This window comes from Hippocampus bargibanti, linkage group LG01, assembly GCF_051943395.1.
Source record: "Hippocampus bargibanti isolate YZ-2025 linkage group LG01, ASM5194339v1, whole genome shotgun sequence".
Classification (NCBI taxonomy): domain Eukaryota; kingdom Metazoa; phylum Chordata; class Actinopteri; order Syngnathiformes; family Syngnathidae; genus Hippocampus; species Hippocampus bargibanti.
Window position 1 is genome coordinate 26,378,519 of NC_142734.1, and position 20,887 is coordinate 26,399,405.

The window sequence follows — 20,887 nt, forward strand, 5'->3', positions numbered from 1 at the left end:
ATTCGCGAGCGAGCCCGTTCTCCTAACAACTCTATTCCCTACCCCCAGTCTTCGGTTAAAGCCGCACGTGATCGGTCAAGAATGCAGCAGTGACGCGGGGGCAGGGGGTTGTAGAATCACAGAGCTGCAAATAAAAATAGATATGCAGATGACAGAGAGAGAGACAGAGAGAGAGAGAGAGAGAGAGAGAGAGAGAGAAACTGGATAGAAAACAGTGAAATTTGGACTTGTTTCAACTTTATTGATAGGTCAAAGGCAGAGTGTAGACTGCATAGTTAAAATATCCCATCAATCAGGCTCTACAAATAACCCCCACAAGCCATCTGTACACTTGATGCAAAAAGCTATCAACCCAGTTAAACAGAACACAATTGATCAGGAACTAGGGAAAATTATCACAGAGAAAGCACGGCAACTTCACTCAGATATCGTCAAGAGATAACCTGGAAGTTCGTCATCCATTGATGATTTCAAGGCTAGTCACGGATGGTTCGAGAACTTTAAGCGTCGTACAGGGATTCATAGTGTCATTCGTCATGGTGAGGCAGCCAGTTCTGACGATAAAGCTACGTTCCTCATTAAGTGTTTAATGCTGATGAAACCGGCCACTGCATTCCATCAAGCCATCAATGATCAATGACATTGATCACTAAGGTAAATAAAACGACTTTATTATACAGTACAGATGATTTCTTTCATTACAATACCACAGCACATTTATGATACATAAAATAAGGTATTTTTGTGTAGTTTTAAGGCTTAGAAAATTAGAAAGTAGAAAATTATGTTATGTGGGGACCTGGGAACGGATTATTCTCATTTTAATGGTTTCCTATGGGAAAATAATGTTTGGGATACACACTTTTCGCCTTACACACTGTCTGGGAACCAATTAAGTTTGTAAGCCAAGCTATCACTGTACTTTTGTTTTCCCTTTCGCCCAAAGTCCAGACATTGTTGCGCATCGTAGATTGTGATTTTGTACTTTCTTGAGATCATCGCAGACAATTTTGCTCATGGAAATGTTTGTGTCGTAGCTTTATTTTAGCTCGCGGGCTTAGCTTGCCTTTTCTACTGATTTGTTTTGCGCAAAAGTCTCCAGCGAAAACAACTGCAAGTGTTTGTTAGTTAAAAAAAAAGGCCAAGATGCCTCTGTTAGAAGCATTTACAGTGAATTTCCACACCACGGACCCTTCACGCACTCGATATGTGTGTGCTCTGGCTTTTTTCACTCTTGTGACTATTCTTCTCATCTGTCACCTTTTTTATTTTTCATTTCCGACTCAGAATTCAAATCTTGACTGATTGTCTTGCTCTATCTCTGTTTTTAACACTGTAACCCAGGGTGTCAAAGTCATTTGTTTGCGGCGGGCCACATTGTAGTTACAATTTTCCTCTCGGGGGGCCGTTATGAATTTGGGGAAGCCATTAGAATGTTTCATCCTGTCCACAAATGACATATAGAGCGCACAACAAATGAACGAAGAAGTAGTTTTCGAATCTGAACTCAAGAAAATTGACTGTTATTGTGGTTTGCATACGACAATTTGAAATTCGGGTTCGGACTTTATCAAGCATCACGGAACTTGCATTTATCGGGCCGAATAAAATGATGTGACGGGCCAGATTTGGCCCCCTAGCTTGACTTTGACACCGTGCTGTAATCTATTTTTCTTCACCTGCATCAATTTAAAAAAGTAATAAAGAAAATGTGCATGACTCATAAAAACAGAATTTGAGAATTCTCTGGCTCCGTGTCCGTTGAGCACCTGGACACAGGAACTGTAACCCCCCCCCTGCCCCACCCCACCCAAGAAGCACAATATGCTGTCTGTTGGTTGTCCGCGGTGTGCATGTGCCCTGGTGGGTGCCCCCCCTCCCACACACACACACACACACACACTGTTTTGACTTGCTTGTGTTTGTATGTTTTTCGGGCACACGGGTAAGTCGTTACGGACTCGGCATGTGGACTCTTTGCACCTGGGCAAGTATGACATCATTGTTTTGTAGTTTTTTTCTCTTTTTTTGTAGCATTTAGTGACGTCCGGTCAGGCTGCAACCCTGCCACGGCATGCACGCATGCACCACTTTCCCTTGACTTTGTCAAAGCCGCCGCTTGAACCTAACCCCGTTCGCAGTACTAACACGGTCATTGATCAGCGAGACTCTTCCCCTGCTCCTAATTTCATTGCCAATTTTTGGGTGTTGAAGTGTGGTTCTAATTGTCGTAGCTGTGATGGTGGCTTTCCACCAGTTGCCCCACAGTAGACTTGGCAGTTGTAGACTCACATGCCCCCCAAAACCACGTCTCTCCTCCATGTAACCGTCATCGTTTCTGTCACCTCACTCGTTTTACTCTTAATGACCTCCCCAAACGTCTTTTCTCCTCTCCCTTTCCCAGGAAGCGCCACCTGCGAGGCCTCCCCGCTGACAGTTAAGCGCCCGGACGGCAACGCGAACGGCATTTTGAACGGAGAGATTCCCGTTGGTTTGATGTCACCCCTTGCCAGTCCCCTGCTCGGTGACGTCGGATACGTTCGCAACGATGATGAGGAAGAAGCCAGGAGGAAGGTGGGAACTTGCGCAAAGTTTGGTCTCTCTTTTTGGGACGGCTAATTGACTTGATGTAGAGTTAGACTTTTTTTGTCTTTTCTGCCATGGCAATTTTTGTAATTTGTTGTTGTATGAGTTCATTTCGCTACATATACAAATGTGTTTTTTTTTTCACAAGTGCTCCGAAACCATCCGTGAAATCAGTGGCGTGCATTTGACAACTAGGCCTTCAGTGGTGCTCTGCCTGAATCCATAAAACCCGGAATAACTATTTGATGACTATGCAACCTTTACTACAGCTGCGACTCATATAAAGAGTGTGGTGTTATTTACCACAAGTCTACTAGAGGGTAGCGTTAGACATAACTTCACGTTAGTCAAGAAATAAATACTGTTGTCATTAAACTGTTGAAGTTTTTACCATGAAGGTGTGGATTCATAATATGGGGTCAGAAGTCGCCCTTTCACACCAAAGTAGACTGAACCAACAGCATGATAAAGCATCAATAATAACCTCATTAAATTGCAACAATATTTGCTGTTTTTGCTTACTCCAGAGATAACCGGCCTTTCTTCACAATGTCCATCTTTTCTTGAAAAGTCCATCTTGAAAATCTGCCACCAAATCATTTTCTTCTCCTCCATCAGCCATTGTGGGTTGACAAAACTGCTATTAAATACATACAACAATATATTTTCTTATGCTGCTTGCTACAGATGCAGTGTGCTAGCTCTGGCTTATGCTCTTGTCACTCACGGCTAGTGATGGGAGCAGTCCAGGTCGATTTCTGACTCTGGAAACAAATTATGGCTGAAATGTGATTGGTTTTAAATGCTTAAATACGAAAATACACATCCGGAAGCAGCACAACAGGGGAATAAAAGCAATGAAAGGAAGCTGAAAGACAATTTGGAATTATTTCAGAAGAATGAATAGACAAAATATCATTAACATCAGTTAGATAGTTTTAGGCCAGCAGAGAAGGCCTTGCAGGACCTGATGCTCCTCCACTGCATGAAAGTCAGATGATTGCATGCCATCTTATGTTTCTGTGTCCAGAAGTTTCCCACTGACAAGGCCTATTTCATCGCGAAGGAACTGTTAAGCACCGAGCGGACCTTCCTCAAAGAACTGCGGGTCATCACCGAGGTGAGGCCGCCGAGCGAGTAGAAAGGCGGCGACGGAAACTTGTTTCTAAGCCGTTCCTTTCCGGCCGTCGGAAAGTCTTCACCAACCTCACGCCACGTTCAAAACAACATGTGAAAAGGCAAACGTGCCAGAACGGCGACTGATGCAGCAAACAAGGCCCCAAAATGGGAAGGTTAGAATTCTACTGACCGTGCAGCACCACCAACCTTGTTTCAGGATGCAAATGAATCCTAATATGATCTTTTTTTTTTGTTTTGTTTTGTTTTTTTGCTCGGTCAGCCGTTTCTTCCCTGGGGGTGGTTTCCGGACGCTTTGATGTGGGAGAAAAGCGTGTGCTGGCCACTTTTTCGACTATTTTATCTGGCAGCCACGACTCAACTTTGAAAATATCCCCCCTTGTCCTCGCTATGTCTCACTCTTAATCCCCACTCCTTTTTTTCTCTTTGTGTCCACCTAAGTCCTTCCAACGTGTTGCAGAAAAAGACGAAGAAGCGTTTCCGGTGGCTGTTAGAAACCTACTATCGGCCCATTACGATCCGATCCAGAAGTTCCACCAAAGGTTCCTCAAAGAGGCAGAGCAGAGACTGGCACAATGGTCAGTACACGCGCCCGCGAGTTGGGGTAAATAGACAATTCAACGCGGCGTGTTGAGATCTTGTATCGTGCCTCTTTGCAATTTTTTGATGATGACACTAGTGCAGTGTGTTCTACCGGAAACAAATTCCGTGTGTGTTCGACATACTTGGCAATAAAGATGATTCTGATTCTGATTCAGCATGTTCGCAATGCATTTGGGAGAATGAAGAATCGAAATGGTCCTGTCACGGTTTACGAGGTGGTGATAGTGGTGCATCCCAAATAAGCAGGCAGGAGGGAGCATCAGGTTGTATTTGACAAATTGTATTAAAATAAAGTCAGCAGGAACAAAATCTAAAACATCAAAGTCATCCGAACAGAAAAGTACAAAGTATCAAAGAAAACCATGAGTAAAAATCTGCCAAGATGAAACAAACCTTCCAGGGTGAACATTCAATGACCCGACACCGAATGGTCGTGCCAGGAGTCCTTTTAATTGCCACTGATTGGAACGACCAACAATTGAAAATATGACGTAGAGCGCTTTTCCATTAGCTTTCTATTAGCTATCTATTTGCTACCTATTAGTTAACTGGCCGGCTGGATAGCTATCTGGCTGGCTATCTATTAGTTATATTGCTAGTTGTCTAGCTGTCTATTAGCTAGCTAGCTTTCTATCTATTTACTTCCGGGTTGAGTGAACCCTGACGCGTGTGGCTGCCGCTGCTCACCCACAGAAAAACTTCTCCTGTGACTGAAAAGTGACCTTGAGAGTTTTGAAAGGTGCTTATAAATGAAATGTATTATTATTATTATTATTATTATTATTATTATTATTATTCCACCATGACGTCCCTGATCCACTGCTGAAAAGGATGCTTTGATCCTCTCCTATTTCATGTAGCACTGCTTCATTTCACAAAGAGGGTACAGAAAGTGCTGAAGAATGAATGACTCCTTGTGTCTTTGCGTTGTCATATTATTTGTTCATATCATTCTTTTTTTTTTTTACTTTGTTACTTCCGGGTTGAGTGAACGCTGGCGCGTGTGGCTGCCGCTGTTCACCTACAGGGAAAACATCCTGTGGCTGTAAAGTGTCCTTGAGAGTTTTGAAAGGCACTTAGAAATGAAATGTATTACTTGTATGTACTTTCAGGGAGGGCCGATCCAACGCACACATCAAGGGGGACTATCAACGAATCGGGGATGTCCTACTGAACAACATTCAAAGCCTGCGGGTAAATGAGCAACAGTATGTCCGCGGCTAGTACAGCGCTTTGCTAGCTGCCTTGTGCACGAACGATCCCTTTGAGCCCCCCGCCTCTGCGTTTTGCACTCCGCAGCAGCTGACGACTCACCTGCAGAAACATTCCGAGTGCCTGGTGGAGCTGGAACGAACCTGTCGGTGAGTCTCATTCCGCCTTGTTTGACATTCGACAGCCTGTTTTCCTAAAAGGACAGCATGGGAAACTTCATATTAACAATACATTTTATTTCTAAGTGCCTTTAAAGGACAACCGACACAATTTTTTTGTTTCCGAACTGACATCAGAAAAACGTTTTATAGCATCTAAAATACCCAAAACACACAGGCTGATATTTTTAGTCAAATGCAAAACACCAATAAAAATGAGGTGTCGAGTTTCAGAAGGTCCCGCCTTCTTGATCGTGACGTCACACCAGGACGTCTTGCCTTGCTCTAGAATCAAAACAAATGCTTCAGATTCAGAGAAGATGCTTTTTTGTTACTCACCCAGTTATGAATATGATTCAAATAGTTGTGAAGAGGAAAGCATAAATGTTTGTAATCGATTAAAGAAGTCCTCCCGTATCAATTCGAGCCGTCAGGACCCCAATGTGGCGTCCCCGAAAATGCACAAGATGGCGCCCAAGCTCTGTTGGAAATGGTCAGATTTGTCTGCTGGGAATTTGTGTCAACTAGCATCAAATAGTAGTCTTGGTGCAACACACAACGATTCACCATCACATTCACCATCTGCAAATTTCCCCTTTGCGGGACGAATAAAGGTATTCTGATTCTGATTCTGATCACGTTCTTTTTGTGTTTTCCTCCTAATTTTGCCATCAACATGGATCAACACGAAGTTTTCAGACCAAAGTTCCCAAAGGGGTGTTCCAGACGTGACATCACGTCAGGCATCGTCATCAACTCAAAAACAAGACTTCCTGAATATTCAGCGCGAGTCTTAAGACGTAAAATATAGCTATATGCGGTGGAATCTTTGTAAAATACGCTCAGTAGAAGTCATTTGAAGTGCTTTTACAAATTATGGACACAACTTGTCCATAGGCGTCGGTTGTCCTTTAAAACGTTCGTTACTGCCTCTCAGGTCCAGTCGCAAGGCGGAGACTCTGTGCGCAGAACTGGAGCAGCAGAAGGTCTGCTACCTGCCCCTGAATATCTTCCTCCTGCGCCCTCTGCACCGCCTGCTGCACTATAAACTCATCCTGGAGAGGCTCTGCAAGCACTACCCGCCCACCCACCAAGACTTCCGGGACTGCAGAGGTACACGAGCTCATCCTTCTTCAGCATGACCTCGTTATCGTTGCACGGACATGCTGAAGAAGGTCTCGGTACTCGACCAAATCAGTTTTCGACCAACATTTTTTGGTTCTTTACGCCTTGGTTTACAACCGAAAATTGGTTCTCAACCAAACTGACTGCACCTGAATGCACCACTCGACTCCCCTCCACTTCCTTATACGTACGTCACTTCCTCGTGTCGCGTCTCATTGTGACCGACTCATTATCCTCGTGTGTGTGTTAGTATTATTCAATCACAATAATTTTTTTAAAGCAGACACCAATTGCATTGATTAGCATGTGAAATATTTCGGTTTTTGACCAAATCAGTTTTCTAACAGGTTTCTGGAATGGTTTATGATTGAAACCCAGGTTGGACTATATACGGGATTTGTCTTTTTTGACTCTCTACACCTGGAATGGCCAACCAGTCAGAGACTAAGAGCCACATTTTTTACTATGTTACTGCAAAGAGCCACATCATAAACATGGGCACACATGAACACCCCGTCCCTCACATACACAGACCTCTGCTCAGCCAGATTTATTATAAATATCAAATTTTAAATACAAATTATAGATCAGAAATTGACTCATAGAGTACTACAACCACAGGAACATTTCCAACAAAGAACACTTTCTTACACACACAAACTCAGTTCAACCAAGTCCACAAACAAATATATAATAATTTACAAAAGTGTGCATGTTGCTTAGTGGGACTTCTGGCATTCCTTCTCTTGAACCATCCTCATTAAATCTGGCTTGCATTCTGTTGTTGCCACTCGAAGCAATTCTTTTACATGAGTGTCAGTCAGAACGGATCGATGCTTTGATTTCACATGTTTCAGGGTCGAAAACACAGACTTGCAGACGTTGTTGACCCAAACATTGACAGTATTTTAAGTGCAGCCGGTTTGACATTGGGGCATTTTTCCATTGGCACACTTTTCCAGAACCCAATGGTCCCTTCCCTTAAAGCAGGTTTCAGTTGGTCTTCCTCACAAAGATCGATCATCTCCAACTCAGCTTCATCTGCTGAAATCATTCCTTTCATCACTTTGCTCCCGTGAAATGTAACTTTCTCCACTGTGAGACTAATAAAGGCAAATCCAATATGTGAAGCCATCATTGTTTCTTTCACATTTATGCCACGGGTTGTCTTTTAATGGCATAATAGCGAGGAGTTCTTCTTTGATCACACAATCCTTTTTCACAGACCGTGCAAATATTGCCAACTGATGCTTGTATGTCACAACTTTCACCCAATGTGACACTAAAATACTCACACGCTTGAAGGTCTGAGTGCAGCTGTGATTCAATAGCCGTGCTAATATCTGATATTCTGCATTCAACAGTATTGCGGGACAGTTAGACATCTGCTACCATTCGTTTTAGTTTGTCGTTTTCAGGAGACAAGATTTCAACAGCGTGACTGAGGCTTTTCTTAATAAAATCCCCTTCGTTGTATGGCTTGTGCTTGCGAAGTTCAGTCCCTTTGGGAAATTCCTGGTCGATGTTCGCGTGGAGTGAGCTGAAGATTTGACACTTTGAAATGCGATAATGACGCCTGACAAATAAGGCAGAATGGCTTGCCTTTACGCTCAACAAAAAATATAAAGTCTCCTACTCTGTTAAAAACGTCCTGTGTTCGTCTTCATATTTTTGTTTAGCTGTGCATTTTTCCCTGCCATTTTGAGAGCGAACGTGACACAAATTGTTTACGTCGTAAATAATTTGTGTCAAGTCTGACTGATTGGCCACCCCTGGGTTACGACATAAATGATTCATTTTCATCCCACGTTCATGCGTGTTGACGTCACATGGTCAGCTTGATACCGTATTTTCACGACTATAAGGTGCATTTAAAAGTCTTCACGAATATCAGGTGCACTTAAAAGTCGTGAATTTTCTCCAAAATGTGCAGCGCGCGCAATGGTCGTGATATTACGATACATAGGGGATGAATGGCAGCCCCAGCGCCAAACATTTTATACGCTTGTCATGTGGATGCCCCTTAAAGGACAACCGACGTCTCCGGACAAGTTGTGTCCATAATTTGTAAAATGGTTTCAAATGACTTCTACTGAGCATATTTTACAAAGATTCCACCGCATATAGCTATATTTTACGTTTTAAGACTCGCGCTGAATATTCCCGAAGTCTTGTTTTTGAGTTGGTGATGAGTCCGTACGTTACGTCACTGAAGGAACGCCCCTGACCGAAAATAAGGACACATTGTAGCAGTCCTTCCATCACGTCAATGCATTTGGCTGTAATTGGCTGGGCTAAAAACTTCGTGTACCACCAAAAAAGAGGCAGAAGAGGGCGACAAAGCTCCATGTAAGGAATTAATCAGCCTCTGGAAACGGGCTGATTAATTCCTCACACGGAGCTTGGTCGCTATTTTCTGCCTCTTTTTTGGTGATCCATTTCCCCCCACTGTTGCCTCAAAATGGCACGGAAAAAATATTTAATCGATTGCAAACATGTATGCTTTCCTCTTCAGAACTATTTGAATCATATTCATAACTGGATGTGTAACAATAGAGCATATTCTCCGAATCTGAAGCCATTGTTTTGATTCTCGAGCAATGCAAGACGTCTTGGCGTGACGTCACGAACTGGGGGCGGGACTTTCTGAAAATGCCCAATTCGCAGCTCAATTTTTTGCAGATTTTGGACACTAAGTCATTTTTATTAGTGTTTTGCATTTGACTTTGCATTTGTTTTGGGTATTTTAGATGCTATAAAACGTTTTTCTGATGTCAGTTCGGAAACAAAAAAGTGATGTCGGTTGTCCTTTAAGAGCCGCGGGTTGGCCAGGCTATTATACACCAAGGGTGTCACCGTCATTTTTTGCCGTGCGCCACATTGTAGTTACGGTTTCCTCTCGAGGGCAGTTAAGAATTTGGGGAAGCCATTAGAATGTTTCATCCCCTTCACGTATTCCATACAAAACACATGACAAATTAATGATTAACTCATTCACTGCCATTCAAAAATGTATTCGGGAATAGAAAATATGACGTCGAGCGCCATTCCCGAATTAGTTCAGGTTTTGTTTTTTTCTTGCTTGGGTGCTGATAAAGCGTTGGCCAGACTTGTTTTTTTCCCTTCCAGAAGGGTACAGCATTCCCGTTTTTTCCCATATTAGCGCTTTGTTCCAGCTTCAGCTGTTGTTAAAGCACCTTTATGTAGTCCTAAAACTCAATATTCTGTGAGTCCTGGAATTCGAGTGACAATGACAAAAACCCTGGCACTGGAGTGGACACATTTTTCCACGGCTGGCAGTGAATGAGATAACTAGTTTTCAAATTTGAAGTCAAGAATAATGACTGTTATTGTGGTTTACATACAAAAATGTGAAATTTTGGTTCAGTCTTTAGCAAGCATCATAGATTTTCACAGGTTTGATTTGCTTTTGCCGGCCGAATAAAATGAGGTGGGGTGCCAGATTTGGCCCCCGGGACTTTGACACCTGTGATCTAAGGTATTAGCCACTTAGCTGAGTAGAACGAAAGCTGGCTAGCGATCGAGCTAGCTAGCTCAATAGCTCAGCATAGAATTTCACAAGTTTGATTTGCATTGATTTGGCCACAGGGCCTTGACTTTGACATCTGTGCTCAACGCCTTCCCGCATTTCTCGGCCGTTTCCCCAATTCACGACAAGCCCATCATGCGAGGTTTTCTGTGGGTTTTTGATTTTCTCTTCTTTGTTCTGCTGTTCGCGGTTGAATGGTCGCGCCACGTCATGGTTTGACCTGGTTCTGGGCCAAATGTTGTTTGCACAGCGGCCCTGGCGGACATCACTGAGATGGCACTGCAGCTGCAAGGCCCCATGATGAAGATGGAAAACTTTCAAAAGCTTCTGGAGCTGAACAAAGATCTGACTGGCATCGACAATCTGGCCATCCCTGGCAGGGTAAGACGTCGCCCGCTCGCTTGCTCGCCCAGTCGACCACTGGCAATCCGAGACCCCCCTCCAACGTCTGCCTTTTGGGTCCCACCGACAGGAGTTCATCAGACTGGGATGCCTCAGCAAGCTATCGGGGAAAGGCCTGCAGCAGAGAATGTTCTTCCTAGTATGCTCTCAAAGATGTCCCGGAAGCCATCGTCCCACCCTAACATGACTCATTTCTTCTGCTTCTTCTCCTCTCCAGTTCAGCGACTCCTTGGTGTACACCAGCCGGGGAACAACTACATCCAACCAGTTCAAAGTCCACGGGCAGCTCCCCCTCTTTGGCATGACGGTATTCCCAAATCCATATTCTTGCCGTGGACTTTGAATTGAAAATCGAGGCTTGCTGGGTTTGATTTTGAGCCCGCCTGCCAGTGCCAAAAAAAAACCGACTGAATTGTTGTTTTCTCAAATGAGCCAAAACGTTACCCAAACATACTTTCTACATGTTTGTGCACACGTTTAGATTACCGAGAGCGAAGAGGAGTGGGGCGTCCCTCATTCGTTTACTCTCTTTGGAGAACAGCAATCGGTGGTGGTGGCGGCCAGGTACTCAGTAACATATGCAGTGATACCTCAGTTTACGAACGCTTTAGCTAACGAACATTTTGCCTTACGAACATTAAATTTGCGACAATATAATCTTGGCATACAAACTTATTTTCGAGAAACACACGGAGCGACACAATGGCTGGTGGATTAATTTTCAGCGGAAGAACACCAAACCACACGGCCGAACAGCGCCACCGTGGCTACTTTTCCACACCCCCTTTCTCTGAGTGCATGCGTGGTTTGCTATCAAGTGGAGTACTTTTGCTATTATGGGACAGAAAAAGACCCAACCACAGGCTAGTGTTCAGCCGAAGAGGACACAAAACAAAATTACGGTCGAGCAGAAGAAGGAGATCATCGAGAAACTCGAACGAGGTGTGCGTTTGTGTGACTTAGCGTCCCAATACCAGTATGCTAAGTCGACCATTGCTACGTGTGGCTTAGGGTGTTTCTGTGTTGTCTAAGCAACAGTCTCAGGCAATAGAAGAGGTTGAAAAACTTCTGTTGACAATGTGAGTGAGGGTATTATCACCGAGAAAGCACGGCAACTTGACTCGGGTATCATCAAGAGGCAACTACATCAACGACCATCACAAAGGTAAATAACATGCCTTTATTATATAGTACAGTTTATTTCTTTAATTACAATACAATAGCACATTTATTATACATAAAATAAGGTATATTTTGTGTAGTTTTATGGCTTATTTAGTAGAAAATTACGTTTTATGGGGACCTGGAAACAGATTATTCTAATTTTTAATGGTTTCCTATGGGAAATTAATGTTTTGAAGACACACTTTTCGCCTTACACACACTTTCTGGGAACTAATTAAGTTCGTAAGCTGAGGGATTGCTGTATTTATATCTTTTTTTAACCACTTCTGGGACCTACTTTTTTAAAATTATTACAATGCTTACGGGACTTTCCTGACAGAAATCACATTTCAAGTTTAGATTTATTTTGACAAAATCAAAGTTTGACCTCATCACAAGAGTTCACGTAAATTCCCGGTGGCTCACTCCTCCTCTTCCTCATCAGCTGTGCGGCCGAGATGGAGCGTTGGGTGGAGGACATCCGGATGGCCATTGACCTGGTCGAGCAGAGCAACGACCCCCACATGGATCTCCTCTCTACCCGCCCTTCAGATAACAGTAAGGACGCATTGTAAGACTTGACTTTGGTCCTGTAGAATTTGCCGGACCGAATCAGAAAGCTCAACTGTCAACGTGAGTTACTGTATTTTCTGGTGTATCACCCAAAAGCCTTGATTTTCTTGAAAAGATGACTCTGCGCCTGATACAGTGGCGCGCCTTATATGTGAAGTCGTATTGAGCCACAACAGGTCTCGCAACTACTGCCAGCAACAACTGACTCATTCCCCCCCACACCCCATAGAAGTAGTGCGTAAGCCCATCTCTACTGGAGCATCTTATAATGTGGCGTCCCTTATATGTGGAAAACATTTTTCATTCATTGATTCATTCATTCATTCATTCAAAGACAGAAAGCAAAGCTGGAGGTAGCAGAGATGAAGATGTGTAGGTTTTCTTTGGGAGTGACCATGGATAGGATCAGGAATGAGTACATTAGAGGGACAACTCATATTAGAGGCTTTGGAGAGAAAGTCAGAGAGGCCAGACTGAGATGATTTGGACATGTCCAGAGGAGAGAGAGTGACTATATCGGGAGAAGGATGGTGAGCCTTGAACTGCCAGGCAGGAGACTGAGAGGAAGACCAAAGAGGGGGTTTATGGATGTTGTCAAAGAGGACATGGAGGTAGCTGGTGTGAGAGGATGAACAAAACCGGGTTAGATGGAGGACACTGATTCCCTGTGGCGACCACTGAAGGGAAAATCCGAAAGGAAAAGAAGATTTTTCATTCATTGAAGGCGCGCCTTACAGTCCGGTGTGCCTTATACATGGAAAAGTTTGAAAATACCCTATTCGTTTTGGGTTCGCCTTATACACCGCTGCATCGTATACACTGGAAAATACGTTAAGAATATGAATACGAAAGCCTTTGTGGTGTCACAGGCGCGCACCACGGCTTTGATGTCTTTCAAGCCCTTTGATCCCATTGATGTGAGTCTCAGCCTGACATATTTCCCATGCTTGGAAATGGTATAAAAGCGCAGCCGTCGCGGGACAGAAGATTATAATCATCTCGGACTCAGACCCAGACAGACACGCAGCTCGCAGAGACCCGCTCAGCATTGGACGGAGATTTACAGCACGACTTGCTTGACTCCACGATCAAGCTCTGGGATACATCTGCGTGTCACTTCTCTGGGAGATCTGACAACTACCATTCTACAAATAAAGAGAAACATCAAACTCTTTTTTTTTTTGGGGGGGGGTCTTATCGTGTTGTCAAATGTCACAAAAACTTCTTTTCTTTTCAGACTTTTCCCTTTCGGGGTCGCCACAGCGAATCGGCGTCCTCCATCTAAGCCTGTTTTGTGCATCCTCTTCTCTCACACCAGCTACCTTCATGTCCTCTTTCACCTCATCCATAACCCTTGGTCTTCCTCTCTGTCTCCTGCCTGGAAGTTTAAAGTCCAGAATATTCTTGACACGCTCTCCTCTGGACATGTCCAAACCATCTCTGTCTGACTTTCTCTCCAAAACCTCTAATATGAGTTGTCCCTCTGATGCGCTCATTCCTGCTCCTATCCAACCTTTCCACTCCCTAAGAAAAAAAATCTTCATCTCTGCTACCTGCTCTTGAATGGTTTAGGTCCTACCTAGCTGTTCACCTTGGCTGCTCTGAGTCACATACCATGTGGTGTTCCGCAGGGCTCAATTTTGGGGCCTCTGCTGTTCTCACTTTTCCTGCTCCTATTGGATTCCATCTTAAAGGACAACCGACGCCCTCGGACAAGTTGTGTTCATAATTTGTAAAATCACTTCAAATGACTTCTACTGAGCGTATTTTACAAAGATTCCATCGCATACAGCTATATTTTATGTTTTGAATATTCAGGAAGTCTTGTTTTTGAGTTGGTGACGATTCCTGACGTCACGTCAGGAACGCCCCTGACCGAGAAAGTTTGGTCTGAAAATTCGTGTTGATGGCAAAATTAGAGGGAAAACACAAATAACGTGATGGTGAATCGTTGTGTATTGCACGAAGACTACTGTTTGATACTAGTTGACACAAATTCCCAGCAGACAAATCAGCCCATTTCCTACGGAGCTTGGGCGCCATTTGTGCACTTTCTGGGACGCTACACATCAGTCCTGACAGCTCGAATTGATCTGGAAGGACTTCTTTAATCGATTGCAAACTGCTGCTGCTCTCCTCTTCAGAACTATTTTAATCATATTCATAACTGGATGAGTAACAAGAAAGCATCTTCTCCGAATCTGAAGCCATTGTTTTGATTCTCGAGCAAGGCAAGACAAGACGTCTTGGCGTGACATCACGAACAAGGGGGCGGGACCTTCTGAAACTGAAACTTTCTCAGATCATTTTTATTTACTTTAAGTCATTTTTATTGGTGTTTTTCATTTGACAAAAATATCATCCTGTGTGTATTGGGTATTTTAGATGCGATAAAACGTTTTTCTGATGTCAGTTAGGAAACAAAAAAATGGTGGCAGTTGTCCCTTAAGAATCAGAATCAGAATCAGAATCATCTTTATTGCCAAGTATGTAGAACACACAAGGAATTTGTTTCCGGTAGAACACGCTGCACTAGTATCGTTGTCAAAAAAACTGCTAAGTGGCACTATACAGTTCCATTTTGGCTACTGTTGAAAGAGTTCAAAGAGTTAATGGCTTGGGGGAAGAAGCTGTTTAAATGTCTGTCATGATATTTCCTTTCACTGCTGTGCAGATGACTGTCAGATCTATGTCCTACTAAGAAAAAAAGACACTTTCTCATGAAGGCCACTTTTATCCTGCCTGGAGGAAATCATAACCTAGATGGCACTCAACTTCTTGAACATCAATGAAAAGGAGACAAAAGTGAAACAGTTTCGTCCCAGTGGCGCACGTCTATCTCATCATGTACACTTGAGTTCCTTGACCCTTTATTTAAAGTCGACAATCATGCCATTTTATTGCAAGCTACACTGAAAATATAGCGTACAAGCAGAATAAAATGGCAAAAACGAGGCCGGCATAATAGAGCCCCTAGTTTCTGAGCTTCTTCGAGTTGACCGCCGATGTCCGGAAGGGACCTCTGTCTCTTTTTGTCCTGCAAGGTTGGCGAATTTTTGACGGGTACTGATTGCAGTCGCGTATGTTCTCTCCCCAGAGCTGCTGGAGGAAGGTGGAGCCAATCACGAGTCGGAGGAGGAGCTGCGTGGCTCCCGTTTATCGCTGGAGCGCCAAGCCCAGCGCGCCAACACCACCGTGCACGTGTGCTGGCATCGCAACACCAGCGTGTCCATGGTGGACTTTAGCATCGCTGTGGAGGTAAGGCTGCTATACAAGTTTTGCTGCGTGTATCGCAGGTAGCAACAGCCAATTGTTTGAAATCACTTGTCTGTCGTAACTTCAGAACCAGCTTTCTGGAAACCTGCTGAGAAAGTTCAAGAACAGTAACGGCTGGCAGAAACTCTGGGTGGTCTTCACCAACTTCAGCCTCTTTTTCTACAAGTCCCACCAGGTTTGAGAAATGAACATGACAAATTTCCATCACTTCATGTACCGTATTTTCCGGTGTACAAGGCAGCGCACCCAAAAGCCTTGATTTTCTTGAAAAGATAACCCTGATTCTGCGCCTGATAGGTCGGTTCACCTTATATGTGAAGTCGTATTGAGCCGCAACAGGTCTCGCCAACGACTGTCGGCAGCCACGAAGTAGTAGTGTGCGGTGCATGCTGGGATATATAAAATGGTGTTTCATTTCATTTGTCTGGGGTTTCTTTTGCTTGTTTTTGTATATCGTGACTCAAAAAAATAATTTGCCTGTCCATTTTACGGTCAAAATAAATAGAAAATGGTGTTTCATTTCAATCATCTCTTAAAATTAATTTGCCCGTTGGAATTATTTTTCTTGATTTCCTCAGAATTTTCCATTTTGGCACAATGATTCAAATTGGAAAATGTTGCATTATTTGCTTGTTTTTGCATATAGTGTCTCAAAATGTTTGACTGAAAATGTCACCCCATAGAAGAATTAGTGCGTAACCGCAGCTTATACTGTAGCGCCTAATAATGTGGTGCACCTTATATTTGGAAAACTTTTTCTCATTCATTGAAGGTGCGCCATATCGTCCGGTGCACCTTATAGAGCTCCACTGACCCCCGGTCAAATATAGAATTAACTTTCAAATTATTCTTTATACATTTAAAGCTATCCATAACCTTGCCCCCCCATTACCTATCTGACCTTCAAATTTCTATTCCCTCTCGCTCACTCAGATCCTCTTCCTCCCTCCACCTCTTTTTGCGCTCCCTCTGCCCGTCTCAGCACGATGGGGGACAGAGCTTTCAGCTGCTCTGCCCCCAAACTCTGGAACTCACTTCCTCCCAACATCGATTCTCTTCCCACCTTCAAATCCCATCTCAAAACCCACCTATTTAAAATTGCATTTTCTGTGTAGCTCTGTCTTGTTTCTATTTATAAATTGTATTTTATTTATTGTATTCTATTTATAATTGTATTTTATTTATTATTGTATCTATGCTTGTCTATGACTGTAAAGTGTCCTTGAGAGCTTTGAAAGGCGTTTGAAATACAATGTATTATTGTTATTATGATAAACCGGAAAATACGGTAAATTAAATTATCCATTTTGGGATTCAGGGTTTTCATGGCGCCGACGTACGAAAGGCCAACGTGACTTTGTATTTATGAGAACTTTATTTCATTGAGACGGCGCACGTGAATCAACGTGAGAAGAAACAGTGAGAAGACAACAAAGTAATGGACAATACAGTCTGTTTCAGGCTTATGGGAAAATATGTGATTGAGAAGGAGTTTGGACAGTGATTGACACAAGATGCAAGAATGCATCTGGGCCGCGCCCTTGCGCCATTTATGCATTTTGACAGCCACTGGTGCAACTTTGTAACTCCAGTCTATTACGATGAACGCATATTGCTACATGATGCGCGCAACATGACATACTTCTGTTAAAATAGCTAAAGAAACAAATTAGTTAAACAGTATTTGAAAACTACTTGTTTTACTTCAGAAGTTTTAACTTTAGTCATCTGCCATCTTGCCTGACGGATATCTAGCCATAATCACCTTGAGTCTGAGTTGACTTGTTTGCGCCGAATCCAAACGTTAGCAGGGATGTTTGCCGTTATCACATGCTACACGGTGACACTAAAAGACCCAACAAAGGTGACAAGGTCAATTTTTATTTTTTTTGGGGTGTGTGTCCCCAACAGGACGACTACCCCCTGGCCAGCCTTCCTTTGCTCGGCTACTCCATCACCGTTCCGTCCGAATCAGAGAACATCCTCAAGGACTACGTCTTCAAACTGCACTTCAAGTCTCACGTCTACTATTTCCGAGTGGAGAACGAATACGCGTTTGAACGGTGAGTGCCAACTTTTAGCTTCATAGGGAAAGTGCCCAAATGCGCCTCATCCCATTTTGTCTTTTACTTCGCCAGGTGGATGGAAGTAATCCGCAGCGCCACCTGCTCGGCCAATCGCTCCCTGCCAAGCACCAGAAAAGACCTCTATTGATTTTAACCCCACCACCACCGGGTGAACTCATCTGCTTTCTCACCAGACTTTAAATCTGCACCAAAGAACGCCGCATTGTACCTGTGAATCTCTGCATAAACGTCCATTATGCACACACGCATACACACTTTTGCGTTTCTTCATCATCACCACGACCACCATCATTCACTTTTTGCACTGCTTGTTAGTACAGTTAAACCTCAGTTTCCAACCATAATTGGTTCCAGAAACCTGTTTGAAAAATGATTTGTTCGAAAACTCAAACATTTTCCATTACAATCAATGTAAAAAAATTAAATTGGTTCCAAGTCAAGAAAACACCTTTTTTAAAAGCACTTGTAAACTATTTTACAGCATTTACAGACATATTAGCCAAACTTGTCTGCTTTAGTAAAAAATAAAAACATTGATTCAAAACTAATGCGTCACTCACAAGACGTGACATAATGAAGCGACATATAAGGAAGCGGAGGGGAGTCCAGTAGTACATTCAGGTGTGCTCAGGTTGCTCGAGAACCGAGGCATAGAAAAAAATTCATTTTTTGTTGAGGTGGTCGAAAACCGAGGTTTGACTGTATTCACTCTTTTCTCCTCCCGTCATAAAGCCGACCGAATCATTTGACATTTACCGCAACTAGTTGGCATTCCTTTAATGAATGTGTTGAAAATGATAATTTCAAGTTCGGGTCAATGGGTTTGCTTTAGGCGACAATCGGTCAACAGAAATGCAGTGCAACTCTTTGTTTTCTTTGTTTGCTACACGGCAAAGCGACCCGCTATGCCTCATTCGTGCAATTTGTAAACGAAATGGACAACTTTCAGGATGGCCTTCTCTCTTCTCAAGACAGACATTTTTTCTATTTTCCAAATAAAAGCAGAGCGTTTGTATTCGATTTGTCTTTGTGCGCGGAACAACACCGCGCAGAAAAGAATCATCTGATTGAGCCCAAGTGGCTCGGCCAAGTTTACAATGTGCAGTGTGAATGGCGGGGCATCAAACGTTGCAGCTCAAACAGTTATTTTGAATCCATCAAGTAGGCGCAACTCCCACAAATCAATCAGCGGGAGCAGCTGTCGCCATGTGCAAAGCCACGCCACCCAAGGCCACTGTTACTTCTGTACAAGCACCAGGCCGTGATCGCCACGAGAGTCGTAGTTGTCGTGGTGGGGCAGCGAGGGCCAGTCCGAACGGTATGCGGTAGTGCTGTACACAAAAGCCTCGGCGACGGCCCCCGACCCCATCTTATGCCCATCGTCGGCCCGCCCCAGCCACTCCTTCACCGTCAATGTCAGTTCGGTTCGCTGATACATGTCAGGCGTTTCTTCAAAGTCGTCCAGGAAATTGAGCAAGCGCTCATCTACTCGATAGAGCTCGCCGTGAACCCTGTGACCCCGACCAGGGAGGTTGAGGAGGAAAGGGATGTTTCTCTCGCCTGCGATCACTAGGGGGAACTTCTCCATTGTGATGACGGAGGCCAGCAGCTCCGCGGTTCCAATGCTCTCATCCAACATGAGGGAGTGGTTCGGCTGCCCGCTCTTCAGAGTGCCGTAGATGAAGACGAGAGTCATCCTTCCACCAAGGCCACTTTCTCAAATGGGACAAAACCACAGGCATGAAAACTCATTCATGATTACTGAGGAGAAATTGTAATTTGGATGACTCTCAGGGGTGACAAAAACTACAAATACACACACACACAATTGTGACGGAGGCAGACTTTTGAAGACCAATTTAGCTCATTCACTGCCATTCCTGATATCGTTCAGGTTTTGTTTTTTGGGTGGGGGGGAAATCACGTTAGACGTCTGGCAACGAGGGGGTAGCATTTGCCTTTTGTACAGCCGTCTAGAACCATAAAACTTAGTAATTAACTCTTTTTTTCTGATGAAAGAAGAGAGTCTGAAGTTTCTCATGCTGCGTTGAATGTTTGTGTAGTCATAAAACTCAATATTGTGTGGGTCCTGCAATTTGAGTGAAAATAACAAAAACCCTGGCGCTCGAGTGGACACATATTTGCACATCGTCTGGCTGTGAATGAGTTAAACTGCGACGATGGAGATGGCCAACGATTTCACCCCACCCCGCCCACTCCCGTCCCAATATTGACAAAACGGCAACATTTGGTTGCATGTTTTAAGAACATTTGGTCGTCCAAGGCGAAGCTGTCAATTTCAAAAAGGTCAGTGAGCCCTACTTTACATCGTCCCAAAACGCGTGGTCTATACTTCTGCCCCACGCAAAGATAATCAAATCGAAACTAAACTACAACCCGCCCCACGTGTTTATTTGTTCAACAGCGGTTGTAAAGTGCTTCCCGTGTTATTCCGGCCACCCGAATCAGCGGCTATCTTTAGTTCGTTGTTTTTCGTATTGCAGTTTTTCGACTGAGTATAACGCGTCGCCGAGAACCTGAAACGGTGCTTTTATACGCACCTGGTTGATGGCGACACCGAAAAATGTTTTTTCCCCGAAATGAAATAGTCCAAATGTTTGCGACTAGTCGGAACTAACAGGTGAAACCGAGTGTGGAGTTCCTCTATTGGACAAGGTTGGTCGAGGTCACGGGCAATCCTTCTGCCCCAATAGAAACACAAGGCCGCCTTGTTGGCGGATTGTACGTCGACTCCACCGCCATATTCTATGTGGCAATATGAGCGACCATAGTGTACTAAATGTCTGCACTCAAAAGTCGGACTTCCCGGGACGTAAACTGAAAAATTACTTTGGATTGACTTTGATTTAACGTCATTGTGCCAAAATAATTTGCTGACTTTGCGGTGCACGTGACCCACGTAAACTTCCATGTGGCAAAAGCACAAGCCGGCGACAACGACGTCGCTACCTCCCGATGCAAGATACAAATTGATCACATCATGTAATCAGAAT

General features: G+C 43.8%; 2 protein-coding genes across 4 annotated transcripts in view; one reads left to right on the plus strand and one right to left on the minus strand.

Annotated features, from left to right (window-relative positions):
• The window catches only part of LOC148903618 (FERM, ARHGEF and pleckstrin domain-containing protein 1-like), a 58,166-nt gene extending 39,278 nt beyond the window's left edge, over nucleotides 1-18,888 (plus strand). Inside the window, exons 14-28 of one of the 2 annotated variants that reach the window (XM_089005903.1) lie at nucleotides 2,405-2,574; nucleotides 3,617-3,706; nucleotides 4,165-4,301; nucleotides 5,439-5,520; nucleotides 5,626-5,687; nucleotides 6,634-6,809; nucleotides 10,622-10,752; nucleotides 10,844-10,912; nucleotides 10,991-11,080; nucleotides 11,255-11,337; nucleotides 12,383-12,495; nucleotides 15,608-15,768; nucleotides 15,854-15,961; nucleotides 17,698-17,849; nucleotides 17,925-18,888. In XM_089005903.1, coding sequence (XP_088862029.1) covers nucleotides 2,405-2,574; nucleotides 3,617-3,706; nucleotides 4,165-4,301; nucleotides 5,439-5,520; nucleotides 5,626-5,687; nucleotides 6,634-6,809; nucleotides 10,622-10,752; nucleotides 10,844-10,912; nucleotides 10,991-11,080; nucleotides 11,255-11,337; nucleotides 12,383-12,495; nucleotides 15,608-15,768; nucleotides 15,854-15,961; nucleotides 17,698-17,849; nucleotides 17,925-18,000 — 1,700 coding nt within the window. In that variant the 3' untranslated portion in view covers nucleotides 18,001-18,888. The remainder of the gene's footprint in view (nucleotides 1-2,404; nucleotides 2,575-3,616; nucleotides 3,707-4,164; nucleotides 4,302-5,438; nucleotides 5,521-5,625; nucleotides 5,688-6,633; nucleotides 6,810-10,621; nucleotides 10,753-10,843; nucleotides 10,913-10,990; nucleotides 11,081-11,254; nucleotides 11,338-12,382; nucleotides 12,496-15,607; nucleotides 15,769-15,853; nucleotides 15,962-17,697; nucleotides 17,850-17,924) is intronic. The other variant, XM_089005911.1, reaches the window with a different exon arrangement.
• A 147-nt stretch (nucleotides 18,889-19,035) lies between these two features.
• Nucleotides 19,036-20,554, minus strand: LOC148903619 (gamma-glutamylaminecyclotransferase-like). Of its 2 annotated transcripts, none has more exons than XM_089005932.1 (2): nucleotides 20,435-20,554; nucleotides 19,036-19,585 (listed from the first exon to the last, which is right to left on the minus strand). In XM_089005932.1, the coding sequence occupies exon 2, from the start codon at nucleotides 19,567-19,569 to the stop codon at nucleotides 19,111-19,113; it is 459 nt and encodes a 152-aa protein (XP_088862058.1). In that variant the 5' UTR covers nucleotides 19,570-19,585; nucleotides 20,435-20,554; the 3' UTR covers nucleotides 19,036-19,110. The 2 variants fall into 2 exon arrangements, with proteins under 2 accessions (XP_088862058.1, XP_088862050.1); XM_089005924.1 differs by having other exon boundaries at nucleotides 19,036-19,589; nucleotides 20,435-20,538.
• Between the last annotated feature and the right edge of the window lie 333 nt (nucleotides 20,555-20,887).